The sequence below is a fragment of the Clarias gariepinus genome, chromosome 28, assembly GCF_024256425.1.
Source record: "Clarias gariepinus isolate MV-2021 ecotype Netherlands chromosome 28, CGAR_prim_01v2, whole genome shotgun sequence".
Lineage (NCBI taxonomy): Eukaryota > Metazoa > Chordata > Actinopteri > Siluriformes > Clariidae > Clarias > Clarias gariepinus.
The window spans coordinates 18,463,661-18,479,861 of NC_071127.1; the positions used below are offsets into that span (position 1 = coordinate 18,463,661).

Consider the following 16,201-nt stretch of genomic DNA (forward strand, 5'->3'; position numbering starts at 1 on the left):
TGCATGGCCGCTTTGACCACTGACATGCTGATATCTCTTAAACTGAGTGTATTAACTTTTAGTGTCTCATTTTACTGATATTTTTTTTACAATTACAATTTGGCTTTAAGGCTTTAACTTAAACACAATCATTCAGTGTAGTGCAAAAAGAAAGAGAGAAAAACGGATGTGTAAATTAGTGGCAGATGCTTCTTTCTTTCAGCAACGAAAAAGAGACAAAAGTAAACAAGTATGCTCCAGTAACATTGACAAAAATGATAATCTAAGTATATTTAACCTTCTTGTTAAAGTCAGATCCTGTGAGGCTCAACTTCACCTCCAACATCTGACATGAACAATTAAACAAGAGCATGTCTTCTACACTTCTACAGGCCTTCTGTAGCTCACAATGCACAAAGCCGACGCGTCGATAAAATGCAGCACAGAAGTGAACTGAATACTTGAAAATAAATTTCTTGAAAACATTTTTCAAAATATAAAGTTCAAAAACTCATAAAGGTCATAATAGTAGGTCACTGCCTTCCATATCGGCTCAGTGTTTTAAAAGTGCTAGCATGCTAAGTACAAATAAAAGCTTCACAACAAAGCATAAAAGCTCCCGAAACATCTTGCAAGGTCACATGTACACAGGACACAAACCAGTTTTAAACTTGAACCCTCAGTGATACTACGGTGTGAGAATAAACAGGCACAGAGAGGTCGTCCAGGGCAAACACAAACACCTACAGCACACACAAATACCTGCATCTGTGTCTTATATTGTAGCCCTGTGCAGTTTAACATAGTCACTGATGATGGAGGCAACAGAACCGTTGTCTCCTGAAGATGATGTGAAAAAGGAACAGTTTTTGTGTGTACCGCTTTACACTGCAGGCCAGAAACTGCAGGCTTTTAGGAACAGAGGTAGTGTGACACCCATCACACAGAAGACACACACCTCTTACTGTACAAACATTACAAGCTTACTGCCGTTAACACATGAAGAAGCTTAGGGGAAACTGCTTCGAGAGGAAACTTTGTGTTGGCGTTTTTTTTTCCTGCCAGAACTTTACAAAAGACCTCAGAAACACACTCCTCACACAGCTTGGGGAAAAGAATTACGTTTAGTGATCATATGGTATCCTCGTCAGCCCTGCTCCAACGTGCTGCTCTACGCCGCAAACTTCAACAGCGCCTCCCTCTCAAACTCCTCCATCTCCTTCTCCAGCTCGTCATCGTCCATCAGAACATCCACCAGGTCCTCCAAAATGTCAGCCACATCTTCCACAAACTCACTGAAGAGTGATCTGTCGTGGCTGAAGACACCACCATGAAAAGACTGGGCAACAAGATGATGGAAAGCTTGCTTGTGCTCCTCAGTGAGCCCTTGCAACTTGTTCAGGTAGACATCCAGGAGGTCCTGGAAATCAGAGAGCTTAACACGAATGAGGCCCTGTACTTCAGCACAGCTGGACACATCATGGCAGTGCTCAGGAGGATTTCGGTTGCTCCTGAGCTTCTTCTCCTGAAGTTTCCAGAAGTCCTTTGATTCATGCTGCACTTTATGATCATGCTTATGCTTGTGGCCGGGCCTGGCCTGCCAAGACCTCTCCTGCTTCCTCGTCTCTCTTTCCAGCTTCCTCTCAGACTTCTTATGCTCCCAGTCATAGCGGTACTTCTTTAAGAGCTCTTTGCGCTTTTGGACACTGTCACCCATCTCATTCTTCCTTGCTTCTCCTCCCTTGTGCTTCCTCCTCCACTCATCTTTCCTGCCTATGTGGTCGACCTGTTCTGATAACCTCTGCTGCATCTCAACCAGTCTTTCTCTTAACCATTTCTTGGGTTGGTTCTGTTTTTTCATCCCTTCCAACCGCGTTCTGCTCTGTTCCAGAAGAGTCATTTGTCTCGTGAGCTCATCTTGTCTCCCCCGCCGCCTGTCAGGTCCAGGAGAAGGTTCTGAGAGTTGGTTACCTAAAGGGACGGGGACAAAATAGCAATCATAAATAAACCAATAAAACCACACAAACTGCTTTGGTTCTTCATGTTGTCCTAAAAGCAGCGTCCTATCAGGAACATTAATAATAAAAACAAAAAAAACATTATCCTATAATACACTGCCTGACTAAAAACTAACGTCTCACAGTCTATTGGTTTGTCCTTCTGCCTTTAATTTTGATCACACACACACTGTGGTGTCCAGTTCATGTGTGAAAATGACTCCTAATGCTCCCAGAAACACTCTGTCACTCTGTGCCATCAGGGAAGAAAAACTCCATGGATGTGATAATCTGGTGATTCAGTACATTCAGGTCGTCACGCCTGGATTTCTTATGGACACACATCTGTTTAAGCCCAATCCTTTCTCATTACATTGTGTGTGTGTGTGTGTGTGTGTCTGTGTGTGTGTGTATGGAAATTATCTTAATTTAACTATTAAACAGAGCTGAGATTTCTACTGATCATTTTTTCACATGCAGCTTCAACATGCATTTATTCTTCCACTAAGTTGAGGGTTCAACACTATAACTCCAGGTTTTAATAATGTGATGGACAGCTGTTAATCTAATTCATTCATTGTCATGTTTTCTTTGTTAAATCTAGGACAATCATTTGACCTTTCTGAAACAGTGACTTGTTTTTTGGCCAGGCAGGGGGTCATCCCAAAAATTTATACACATTTACATACAACAGATGTTATCTATGCCCTTTTTAAAACCTCAAATTGAATTATTGACAGCGATGTGTAATATTAATGTTTCAGTAGTTGCACCATCGTTGATGCCGTCATGTGATCGTCAGAAGAGAGGGATACATTTTTTCCATGTTAAAATGTGTATATATATATTTTTTAGCTGACTCTATATACAGTACAACTCTAAAAAAAAAATAAGAGACCACTGTCCTATGTTGTATTTTTTTTCCCTTACAGGTGCATGTATGGGTAAAATGAATAGTTTTGTTAATTTTTTTGTGAACTGCTAACGATAATAAAACTAAAAACTAAAATAATATTAAAAACATTATAAACTAATAACTCAAACAAAACAAATTGCTAATAATTTATAAGGAAATTGTGTTAATGCTTTAACTAAATAACATTAAAAAAATCAGTATTTGGTGGAATAACCCCGATTTGCAGTTACGGCTTTCATGTGTTTTGGCTTTTCACCAGTTTTTCACATTGCTGTTGGGTAACTTTATATCAGTCTTCTTGCAAAAAAGCACAATAGCTCAGCTTTGCTTGATGGTTTATGACCCTCCATTTTTCTCGTGATGAAGTTTTCTGGGGTAAATTGCAGTGATCTCTTATTTTTTTCCAGAGCTGTATACATATATGCTAGAGGTGGCTGTAGAGGGATTCGTACTCTCCACATCCATCCAGATGAGAGAATAATTGCATTTCTGTTGCACCCCTTAAGCTCGCGCGTAAAATCAGCAGAGAATCGGACATGTCTGAGATGTCTCACGGGTCATGGCAAGTCCAAATTTTTATCAGGGGCCAATCGATCGCATCTATAACTTTGATGATCTTATAATCATGCTGCTTGCTTTTAATTTTTTTATTACCAGCACAGGACAGAGCATTAGTGACGGAACCTAATTACTCTTACAGTAGTACGGTGGATTTGCAGACATCTGTGGTGTACCTGTGAGCTGAGTGAGCTCAGAGATCCTAGCTTTAAGTGCCTCTAATTCTTCTTTCAGACTTGGCAATGCAGACAATTCTTCCTTCATCCTGGCATGTTCTTCTTCACTGATTGGTTTCTCTGCCGCTGCCCTCAACGCCCTGTCCAGTTCATCCCTTTGTTCCTAGAAAAATTATTGTTTATAGTTTAGTCCTGCATATAAAATGCATCCCAGTGTAGGAGTATGATGTAACAAACAATTTACATTTTTATACAAGACGACACGATAAGGTGAGGATGAACCGTAACACAACAAGTTATGGCTGTTCCAACCTGTATTTGCTTCTCCAGTATGGAAATCTGCTTGTTTTCTTCCACAAGTTTTTCAAGAAGTTCCTAGGATGGAAGAGATCGGTGTACAGATTAGATAAACCCGCAAAACAGGCATTTTCCACAGAAACAGCCAACAGTATGAAGTTAGTAGAAAAGAGTCAACCTGGTCACTTAACTCTGAGCCATCAAAGTCATCTGGAGAGAAAGAGAGAGAAAGAGTCAGGAAAACAGAGATAAAAGAGAAAGAGTGAAAGAAATTAAATAGAAATATGATACATAAAATGAACATAAGTAAGCTGTGCCATTCTTAATTTCTTTGTTTCCTTAAATGAAAATATGGCACACACTGATCTGGCATACACGGCACAGTTTAGTCAGAAATTCTGTGAATGTGTCGAAATGCATTCCAAACATTGTCTCAACATGCTCTTAGTGAAGCCACTCACACAAAGCCAAGACACCACAATACAACCGTCAGTGACAGTCTACAAGTGTCGTGTATATCAGCTCTTAAGGTTGGACATTATGAGGAAGTCCAGGAAACCACACATTAGGAGAGACACGTCCCAGGCAGCTGACGTCTGCAGCTTTAGTCAGGTTTGTGAGCTACGGTGTTTAACAGTTGTGGTTCTGGTCTAGTAGAGGTCATGGGAAATGTTAGAGCCAGGACTGATTCAGCACTAAAGGGAGACCTCTACCTGCAGGCACTACACAGGCTTATACTGCCACCTAGCTGTACCTACCACCAGCCTGGTCGAGTACAGAACCTGGAGATGCAACACAATACAACAGCTAACATTAAACACCCAGAAACTTTTCTGAAATCTGGAAATACGGTTCTGTTTGTTCTTTTAAGGAAATACTGCTACTACAAAAAAAAACTTACCAGAAAAAAAAAGGGACCCTAGACATAACAGTGCCAGAGCTCCTATGATCAGGTAACTTATTGCAAAGCCAGGTCTCTCTTCTTTCCTGTCCGGCAGCTGAAACTCCTCTTCGTCTTCCTCATCTGTGCTCTGTCTCAGCTCCTCAGAATAATGCACACGTCGCTGTCGCAGTCCGCTGCCCTGTCCTCGGGACTCAATAAGCACATCGGTGCCAAGAGACTCTAAACAGATCAGGAGCAAGTGAGAGTCTGGAAATGAGATGAAGCGAAAGGACACGATAGATTGTTACGATTTACATACTGTACCTGCTTCCCTCGAGACAAACACGGACTTCTGTTCCTCAGTGTCAGATACAAGCTCTTTCTTTTCCAAGACTGAGGAAGCAGGGGTTTTAGGATAAGGGCCTTCAGCTGCAGAGCTAAAATTAATTGGTGAAGACAGACTAGGGGACGAGCTTTCAGGGCAAGAGCTTACCCCGGTCTCAATATCTGACACAGGGACTGCAGAGGTACGACTACTCTCAGAGCCAAGGGTTATATCTGGAGGTCCAGCGATGGGGCTTATTTCAACTACGGGTTCTGAGGCAGGGACAATTTTAGCTTTATGTTCTGAGGCAGGTCTGATTTCATTCACAGGTTCTGAGGCAGGGGTAGTTTCAGCTTTAGGGTCTGAGGCAGGGGTAGTTTCAGCTTTAGGTTCTGAGGCAGGGGTAGTTTCAGCTTTAGGTTCTGAGGCAGGGGTAATTTCAGCTTTAGGTTCTGAGGCAGGGGTAGTTTCAGCTTTAGGTTCTGAGGCAGGGGTAATTTCAGCTTTAGGTTCTGAGGCAGGGGTAGTTTTAGCTTTAGGTTCTGAGGCAGGGGTAATTTCTTCTACAAATTTTGAGACATGTCCAATTTCAGCTACATGCTCTAAAGAAGGGGCAATTTGAGCTTTATGTTCCGAGGCAGGGGTAGTTTCGGCTTTATGTTCCAAGGCAGGGGTAGTTTCGGCTTTATGTTCCAAGGCAGGGGTAGTTTCGGCTTTATGTTCCAAGGCAGGGGTAGTTTCGGCTTTATGTTCTAAGGCAGGGGTAGTTTCGGCTTTATGTTCTGAGGCAGGTCCAATTTCATCTACAGGTTTTGAGACACGTCCAATTTCAGTTACGGGCTCTGAAGGAGGGGCGATTTCAGCTTTGGGTTCTTTGGCAGGAGAAAGTTCAGCTTTAGGTTTTGAGGCAGGGGCAATTTCATGTACAGGTTCTGAGGCAGGAGGAAAGTCATGTAGAGGTTCAGAAACAGGTCCAATTTCAGCTATGGGTTCTGAGACTGGGGCATCTTTATCCACATGTTCAGGTGCTGTTTCAGCTACAACATATTCTTTGGGTGAAAAATCGAAGACAGGCTGCAGGTTAAATAAAGATTCTTCATAGGATGTTTCAAGGAAAGGCTCCTGTGAAAGAAAGACTGATGACTCGGTAGATATGCTGAAGGGAACGGCCCCGAGCAGGTCGTTGTCCGGTGGTGAGGTTGTGATAGTAGCGTGGATGACGGGTGCACAGATCTCAGGATCAGCCTCAACACTTGGACCAGACACTGCGCCCTCGTCAAATAACTCCGGGGAGGTTTCCTGGCAAACCTGCAAATAAGATATGCGTGTCTATAATAAAGGTGTTTTTATAACTGTGTTATTAGATAAATGTGCTATTTGTAATATTTAATAATCTTTAAAAAAACTGTGAATATTGCCTTTATCAGACTCTGTTCTGTACTCATCAGCTATTCCAGCTCTACACTGACCTACAACAGATCTCCTCTGGTTTAAGATTAAAGTAGTCACAAAAACTTGGAGTCATATAATAATCCGTAAAGAGATAAATAAAGTAGAGTAATATATTGAAAAGTTTCATAAGATTGCTAATAATAACCTGGTGTCCTTCTTCTGACAGGACAGTCTCCGGTGGAGCTTCATGATCACTTGGCTTCATCTCCAAGCAGCTTCCTGGGATTAAACAAAGATATTAAGCTCAGTCAGACAGTACACACACCCAAATGCAATTTATTTTAAAGCTTCTAATCACTTAATCCAAGTGTGTGTAATGAGACGAAACACAAACACATGACTGAAGAAGTGACCTGCAAGTTCCTCTGAAAGGCTGGGTACATCACCAATACTCTCAGTTCCATCGTCTCCTGCTCCAGCAATGTCTGCCTCCTGAAACAGATAAAACCCGTCTCTGAGTATTCTCCTTGTACAAATAACGTACCTCACACATAAGAGGATGCAAACAGCATGGACCCCTCATCGCTCCTGAAACACTGATCGGTTTTGATTGATTTTCTCTTTCAATATTCTAAATATGTCCACATGTGTGTGTCTGTGTGTGTGCGATGGGTCAAAAGAAATGAGCTGTGCAAGATACAAACAGCGTATAATCAGACAAAGAGAATGAATAAAGATAATATTAACCCATCTAACAAACACTGAAACCATCCTGACAAATCAAAGTAATTACATCCTACTAAACCATTTAATTGTCCAACTTATTAGAATCATATTACTCACACAGTGGTCAAATGGAGGTCTGTAGAGACAGAGATCTCCAAAACCACTTAGTGAAATGCATGCAGCATCGTACAGTCTGAAATATAATGGCTTTTTGTAAAACAGCTAGTAAACAAAAAAGAAAAACAAAAAGCTCATTTGTTTTGTGGGTTCCCTTTGTTGCAGGTCGTTTACACACAATCTACAGCTCACCAAACGAGACAAGACATTACCCAGCAAACATTGGTCCGACGGCAACGGCGTGTCCCTTGCCAAACACACTCACAGTAGGACGGCATTAATTGGGTAAAAATATTTGACACAGGACATTTCCCAAAAATGCATCCAGATACGTTTGAACATGTCTACAGTTGTCTGTGGTTGCATGTACAGCTGTTACTTTGACTTTTAGCTAAGTGTTGTTCAATATACTGTATCCTCTAAGCAAACACTTGGACGACTGATGACTGTTTACGACAGCTGCTACGAATCAGATAACATCAAACATGTCCATTCAGCTTTAATTTCGGAACTATGTGTATCGGGTGTAACGCATTAGAGTACTTGGATTACTTTTTTGATGTAACGAGTAATCTAACGTGTTAGGTCCGCCATTTAAGTACTTGGTAATTTAGTTATTTTTTCAAAAATGTAATCCGTTATTCAGACAGTTTATGTAATCCATGAGCCAGACAGCAGTAGTTCCCTATGCAAAGACCGACGCACGGAAAGATGGAAACCTAATCACAGCACCAAAACAACACTAAAACAACATGCATGAGCAATCACAAAGGAGTTTTTATTTTCTGCAATGGAAAAGTACTCGAACTAGTTACTTTTATCAGAAAGAAACGCTGTAATGTAACTAATTACTTTTTAATGACAGTAATTATGTAACGTAATTAGTTAGTCCCCCAATACTGGCCCTCACACACTATGACGACATAGGACTGATGTCATAGTGCCTGGGCCCTAATAATCCTTGAAAGAACAAGAGGACCTTCGCACATTATGACATCAGCACTATTAAAAAATACATTATCAGAGCAGAGCGGTCATGTCATCATCGTGCTGGTGTCATAACGTTTGGGCCCTAATCAAATCAGGACTTCAAAAAATTTAATTACTGGGATGAGAGTGAACAAAATCATGTTGGACCTTGTTATATATGTTACGTTACCGCCTTAATTAAGCTACATGTTTAATTTATAACAGAAAAAAAATTTAAGGCCAAAAAGATTCCCATATTGTTTTATAGATCGAGGCCTGGAGCGCTGAACACCTTGTTCCTGTCTGAGCTTTTCAGTCTCGCCTCATCCCACCATCTCTCAGGGATCGAGGGCGGCATTAATCCAGGCTCTTTTCTGTTCCTGCACCTAGGTGGTGGACCGAACTTTCTCTAGATGTCCGTACAGCAGAGACTCTGACTATCTTTAAACGACGACTCAAGACATTCGTTTCTGCAGTACTTTGACTAACCCCCCCCCCACCCAAAAAAAAACCCTCTTCCCAGTTGTGTTTAAATAATGGCACTTAGTTATTAACTTAGGTAACCCAGTGTATGTATCTAATGATGTAATCTTTAAAGCACTTTTTGTAAGTCGCTCTGGATAAGAGCGTCTGCCAAATGCCTAAATGTAAATGTAATAGAAATAATAATATGTTTATTTTGAAAATTCTACATATTTGCGACATCATACCTATATTCCAGTAGAAGTCAAATTTACACGTTAATGTAATGATAACTTTTCATCTACACACACCAGCAAGGATCCATATAAATGCATAGTTTTTTTATCTATTACAGTGAAACCTCGGATTAAGAGTAACACGGTTTGCATGCGGAATGACGAGCAAAGATTTGTAATGAATTTTGATTTGGAAAACGAGCAAGTCTTGGTTAACGAGCACTGAGTATCATGCGCATGCGCTTCTTGTTTTGACGCCGAGCGTCACGTAATTACACCTGAGCCAACAGTTTATTTCTATCTTGCGCTGCGGAATTGTGTGTAATCGTCTTCCCTGCTGGGTCTTAGTGCGCGTCTCTTACTGGTATAATCAACATCCGCGCACGAGTGTACTGTTAACTATAACACTGTGACCACGTGTGTGTGTGTAAGTAAAACATATTTTATTTTGTGTTTGTAAGCGCGTGTGTACAGCGCGAGTGTACTCTTTCTTATAACACACGTGTGTGTGCGCATGTAAAGCAAATGAAAATCTCATAACGGGTTAAAAATCTATTTTCTCTCTCCCTCTCTACTTTAGCCTATGTGTGTGTGCATGCGTAATTTGGCACCATGCCTGTTCTTTGCGCGATTAATCCTATTTGCATTGTTGTCACTTTGCCACATAAAATTGCAATTCGAGGTTGCATTGCGTTTAACTTAATTTCGGATTATTAGTGTCTCTTTTTTATTTGTGATTTATATGCTTTATTTACATGCTTCTTGCATATCTTGTTTTTTTTACTAAGTGATTTAATAAATACAGTGGGGAAAATAAGTATTTGACACATTAGCATTTTTATCAGTAAGGGGGATTTTTAAGTGGGCTATTGACAACGTTTCCGCCAGATATTGAATTCATACAAAGAAATCAGAACATTTTAAGTACACAAGTTGTGTTATAACAAATAAAGTGAAATGACACAGGGAATAAGTATTGAATGCACTTTGTTTAATACTTTGTAGAAAAAAATTTGTTGGTGATTACAGCTTCTAGACGCCTCTTGTATGGAGAGACCAGTCGTCTGCATTGCTCAGGAGTAATTCTGTCCTGTTCTTCCAAACAAACAGTCTTTAAATCTTGAAGAATCCTTGGGCCTTTTTTATAAACTTCGATCCTCAATTCTCTCCAAAGATTATCTATGCGATTTGGGTCAGATGATTGACTGGGCCATACAAGCAACTTGATTTTCTTTTTTTGAAACCACTTTATGTTTCCTTGGCCTTGTGTTTGGGATCATTGTCTTGCTGAAATGTCCACCCTCTTTTCATTTTCAGCTTTCTGGTAGATGGCAGCAGATTTTTATTCAGGATGTCTCGGTACATTTCTCCATTCATCCTGCCTTCAATAATATGAACTCTGCCAGTACCCTTTGCTAAAAAGGAGTCCCAAACCATGATGCTTCCACACCCAAACTTAACTGTTGGTATGGGGTTCTTGGGGTGGTGAGCAGTGCCATTTCTTCTCTGAACATGGTGTGTAGAATAACTGCCAAAAAGTTACATTTTGCTTTCGTCTGACCATACTTTAGTGTCCCAATAATCCACAGGCTTCTCACAAGCCTCAACATTGTTTTTGTTCTGCAATGGAGTCTTGCGTGGTGAGCGTACATGGATGCCATGGCGCTTAAGTGCATTGCTTAAAGTTTTCTTTGAAACAACAGTACCTGCTGATGCAAGGTCTTCCTGAAGTTCTGCCCGAGTGGTTCTTGGCTGGAGGAGAACTCTCCTGATTATTCTTTGGACTCCCCATACAGGGATCTTTTACACATGAAGATAACAAGGTGTTAAACCCTGCCCCCTATAATTACCAATTGATACCTCAGACAGTGATCTTACATGGAGCACCTGATCGTGGCTGGTTTATGGTGGACTGATGCTCTTTCCATTTCCAGATAATAGCCCCCACAGTGCTCACAGGAACATTCAGCACTCTGGAAATGCACCTATAACCATTCCCATCAGAATGCTTTTCATGCATAAGATTACAAATATCTTGGGAGAGTTCTTTGCTTTTACCCATCCTGAAGTCTTTTCTGTGTGCCTCCTGGGTAATGAGAAGTCTTTATAGGTCATCAACTAGGACTAAAGCAGCTGATATCAATTAATACTGATAGGGGGCAGGGTTTCTCTCTCAATACTGAGAGTTTTCTGGTGATCTCCTGGCTTTCTATTCCATTTTGCACCTTGTTATCTTAATATGTTTATATACGAGCTTTTTATTTGAAGCTCATGTGGATAATATTACCAGGATAGCATTCTTTCACCTCAGAAATATTGCCAATATAAGAAATATATTGTCGCTAAACGATGCAGAAAAACTAGTTCATGCTTTTATTACCTCTAGGTTGGACAATTGTAATCCCTTACTGTCTGGCTGTGCATAAACAAGCTTCGGTCCAGAATGCAGCAGCGAGAGTCCTCACTAGAACCAGAAGATACGAGCATATCACACCTACCTTATCTTCACTTGATTGGCTCCCTGTGAAATTTCGCATTGATTTTAAAATACTACTTTTGACATATAAAGCATCAAATGTTCTCGCGCCGCAGTATCTGAGTGAACTGCTGGTGTCTTACGATTCGCTCCGCCTACTTCGATCAAAGGATGCAGGCTGCTTGTCAGTACCGCGTATTATGAAAACTACAGCTGGGGGCAGAGCTTTTTCTTACAAAGCCCAAAGTTATGGAATAGTCTTCCAAATACTGTGAGTCCCGAACATAGTCTCAGTGTTTAAGTCCAGGCTAAAAACCTATTTTCTTAATCAAGAATTTTTATAAATAGATTTGTCTTGGGTAAAGGAGCAGATCTAGGGGACTCATGGACGTAGAGTATTATTGTGAACTGGTATGTTTAGATGCTGTACTACCAACTTGTATTGATCACTCAGGTTTGTAAACGGTGAGGTGATTGTTTGCTTTACATACATGTTTCCTTCTGGCTCTCCCTTTTAGTTATGATGTCATAGTTAGTCCTGCCGGAGTCTCTGCTTGCACTCTACAGTTAATATACATTCACATTATACATTATGTGACTGTGACCAGACCTAACTGTTATCTCTCCTTTTCTGCTCTCCCCTTTCTGTTCTCTCTTTCCCTCTCTCTTTCCCTCTCTCTGTTGAGCTACACATGTCGTTCCTGAGCTGCCAGTGACCCAGACTCCCTCTGCCCTCTGGACCTGTCTGACCAATCCCCGCTTCTGGTTGGAGATCTCGTCACATGGTAGCCCGTGTGTCTTTGAAATGCGTCTGGTGTCAGGGGATGGTTTCACTCTACCACAAAGACGGTTCTGGCCTCAACTGGTGTTGACAGCTGTTTCTCTGAAGACTTGACTTAGCTGCAGTTGCTCGATAGTTCAGGACTGGAATTTCCTACAAGTCTACCTGAGCCTCCAATAGCTACCTGAACTCCATATTAACAACAATTAACATCAGCTATTATAGCTGAACTGCCTCCCACCCTACACACTGTATAAATGCAGATAATTTACTGCTTTCCGTTTCACCCAAATGAGGATGGGTTCCCTGTTGAGTCTGGTTCCTCTCAGGGTTTCTTCCTATTACCATCTCAGGGAGGTTTTCCTTGCCACTGTCGCCCTCGGCTTGCTCACCAGGGACAAACTGCTCATTTTGATTCATACACATTCACGTTCCATACAGACTTAAATAATTATTTTGATTGTGTAAAGCTGCTTTGCGACAATGAAATTGTTAAAAGCGCTATACAAATAAAATTGAATTAAATTGAATATGTTCACTTTATTTATTATGACTCAACTTGTATACTTAAATGTTCTGATTTCTTTGTATGAATTTAACATCTGGCTTGAAGGCTACATCTGATGGAAACGTTGTGTCAATAGCCCACTTAGAAATCCCCTTATTGATAAAAATGCTAATGTGTCAAATACTTATTTACCCCACTGTATATAACATAGTCAGGATTAAATTAAGTCACTGCCATTAAAGTGCCACTATTACGCTTTTTCAAATATTTTTCTTCATGCAGTGTCTCATGTAGCTACTATCTGCCCTATCTGTGACGCTGACAGTGCACGATAAAGTTTTTGTCTATTAAAAAAAAAAAAAAATGCTCACATTCGCCTAAACGAGTCGTTAGCAAATCTATTTTTACTCTGTTACGGATCCATGTCACTCCGTAACATAGTTGCATAATGTCCACAATGTTCTACATCACGAACAACTTGCCCGCCATCTTACAATTAACGTTACCACCCTCTTGTTAATGTGACCGAGCATTTATGACGGATTCACTTAAACACTTTGTAATATAAAAAAACAATGGAAAACGAGAGCACATGAAATCCTTTTTAACTGTTTATTCTCCACCATTCACCAAGACTGGACTCTAACACTCGCGAAGTGGCAAGGCTCATGCGCGAGGATTTCGTGTGCTCTTGTTTTTTATTGTTGTTGTTTTTTTTTATTACAAAGTGTTTAAGCGAACCTGGCATGAATGCTCAGTCACATTAACAAGAGTTAATTAACGGTAATTGTAAGATGGCGGGCAGGTTGTTTGCGACGGAGACCTTCCTTCAAAGGAACAGCTGGGAAAGAGGGGTGGATGGTGGAGTAGTAATGGTGGAGCAGCGCTGGCATTATTTGTTTGGACCAGAAAAGGGGAGATTGTTGTGGATCATTTTCCTTCAAAGATTTTTTTACAGGATTATCTTTGACTGGACATATTTCCCCGACTTCTCACCCTCCGTCATCGGCCTCTCGGACGTCATTAACCCCGATAAGACCGAACCATACTCGGTATACTCGGATAACACACATATATGGACATTTTCCACTCACTCGCACACATACACATATCGTTTATTATATATAGTTTGTAAATATTGTTTATGTCTTTGTTTGGTTGTTGTGCACCTTTTTGGTTTACTTTATTTAGTTTTGTATAATACACGTTTGCTTTATCTACTTGTTTGTCCTTTTTGCTCACCAGCCTTTTAACGCAACACCGACACAAAGATAAAAGACCTCTCGAGTTTTGTAGCCACAGGTAATATAAAATTAGCTGGTCGTTACACGGTAAAATCGACGCCATCTTTTCTATGTATTGACGCGTCTCCAGAGCCGTCGTTCAGTTATGGTCATGGGCGTTTCGTTTTCCGACACACGCTGTAGCGGTAGACCAATCATAAATCACCGCGCCATCTGACCAATCACAGCAGTGAGGGCTCACGGAAAGGCGGGGTTTAGACAGACTGAATCTTCAAACTGCTTCACACGAGTCGTTTACAAATCATTTAAAAATGGGATAAAATTAAATCTATTTTTGGAGAAAACTAAAGTGTTTTTTGAGCTTGCATACATGTAAACCTGTTTTAAGAGACTCATTAAGCAATATCAGCAACCTTTAAAATGGCATAATAGGGGCACTTTAAGGTGGTGGTGTGTTAGTTATAACGAACCGGACTTGATGTAGATCTGAGAACAGAGCCGAGTTCTATAGAGAGCGGTCTGGTTGAGGATGTGGTTCTTTGATATAATAAGGAAAAAGAAACTACTAGCCCGATGTATTACATCTTTCACTAATCTCCTAGTTTACCTCTGGAGAGAGGAGGGTCCAGCTGTTAGTGGATGAGCCGCTGCTGCCGGTGCTGTTATCTGACATCGCCGGTGTCCGGGAGGCCCAGCAACTGCAAAATGAGTTCACATATACTGAGTGTTAATGAGGTGGATCCCCAGCTGCAACTAAAAGTCATAACTGGGAGAAACAAGTGACGTCACCAACATGGCCGCTCATGACATGTCACCACAAATCGCAATTAATACCTCTGGACGAGTTAAATACCCTCGAACATGACGTCACTTTCCGTTTCCTAGGTAACGCGAACGCAGCGCTGTTACTGACCCGGAAATGAGAGCGACGTCGGGCTACAGGGTGCACGCGCGGTACGTCACGAGGCGCAGGCTATCATAACAACAGCGTTATCAAAGGAAAATTACATTTAAAACAATAAGTCGTGTTTCAAATCTAAAAGTACAGATTTCAGAAATGGACCAGATAAACATAAACAACAACAACAACAGCAAGAGGAAAGAAGTGAATACGCTACACGAGACATTGTTTATTTATTGTATTTAATGATTGTATGTATATTGTATCTGACTCTTAATTATTTAATAAAGGTAAAATGTGTGAAACAGTAAAACAATATCTTAGTAAATGTTTCCTGAGCTTCTTTATAAAAATCGTTAGCTCACCCTGCAGCTAATTCGTCACCGGCTCTGAGCATGCGCAGCTGGGATCACGATGAATACACGCGCTATCTAGTGAAACGTCTATAAATGTGACACCAAAGCGACATAAAGCTGTTCGTTACTTATTAACACTCAGCTACGAGAGCCTCTCGCGCGCGCGCGCACGCGAGGACACGACGCACACAATTGAAGGCTTGCCGCGTGCGTGACGCGCGCGCTCCCTCTCCAGGCTCACGCACGCTGATCATACCGTGTTTAATAAACCGCAGTTTCAGTAAATCCTCCTTCACTCCTCCGTCCGTCTCTGTTCAGTTTATTACGCGTTCGTGAATCCAAACTTCGGGAATTCCGAGCTGCGCTCTGCCTACAGCTGCATGGTATCCAATGACGTCAGAGGGAAACAGCCAATCAGATCAGTCCCTCAGTCTTGCGCTCTCTGTGATTGACAGTTACAGGTGAGAGTGACAATCTTTAACCCTCTCCTTGTGTTATCACATGCACACACACCAGAGTGAGAAACCTACTGTACATTACATTTACATTTACATTTAGTCATTTTAGCAGACGCTCTTATCCAGAGCGACTTACATTTTTTTTTTTTTTTTTTTTTATCTCATTACACATCTGAGCAGTTGAGGGTTAAGGGCCTTGCTCAAGGGCCCAACAGTGGCAACTTGGTGGTTGTGGGGTTTGAACCTGGTTTGAACCTGGGATCTTCCGAACCGTAGTCCAATGCCTTAACCACTGAGCTACCCCTCGCCCCACATTACATACATTACATACATTACATCGTGTGTGTGTGAGTGTGTGTGTGTGTGTTATGTCCTATATATACTGAGCATGCGTGAGACATGTCCTCCAGTCCTGTACTGACACGTCCACATAACATGGGGATA

The 16,201-nt window shown here is 41.2% G+C and overlaps 1 protein-coding gene across 1 annotated transcript; it reads right to left on the reverse strand.

Annotated features, from left to right (window-relative positions):
• Nucleotides 1-1,150: 1,150 nt before the first annotated feature.
• pbxip1a (pre-B-cell leukemia homeobox interacting protein 1a) lies at nucleotides 1,151-15,435 on the reverse strand. The gene is made up of 11 exons (XM_053489712.1): nucleotides 15,309-15,435; nucleotides 14,650-14,740; nucleotides 6,937-7,015; nucleotides 6,729-6,802; nucleotides 5,131-6,439; nucleotides 4,825-5,046; nucleotides 4,682-4,705; nucleotides 4,102-4,133; nucleotides 3,909-4,001; nucleotides 3,627-3,789; nucleotides 1,151-1,950 (listed from the first exon to the last, which is right to left on the reverse strand). The coding sequence occupies exons 1-11, from the start codon at nucleotides 15,338-15,340 to the stop codon at nucleotides 1,151-1,153; spliced, it is 2,919 nt and encodes a 972-aa protein (XP_053345687.1). The 5' UTR covers nucleotides 15,341-15,435.
• Nucleotides 15,436-16,201: the final 766 nt, after the last annotated feature.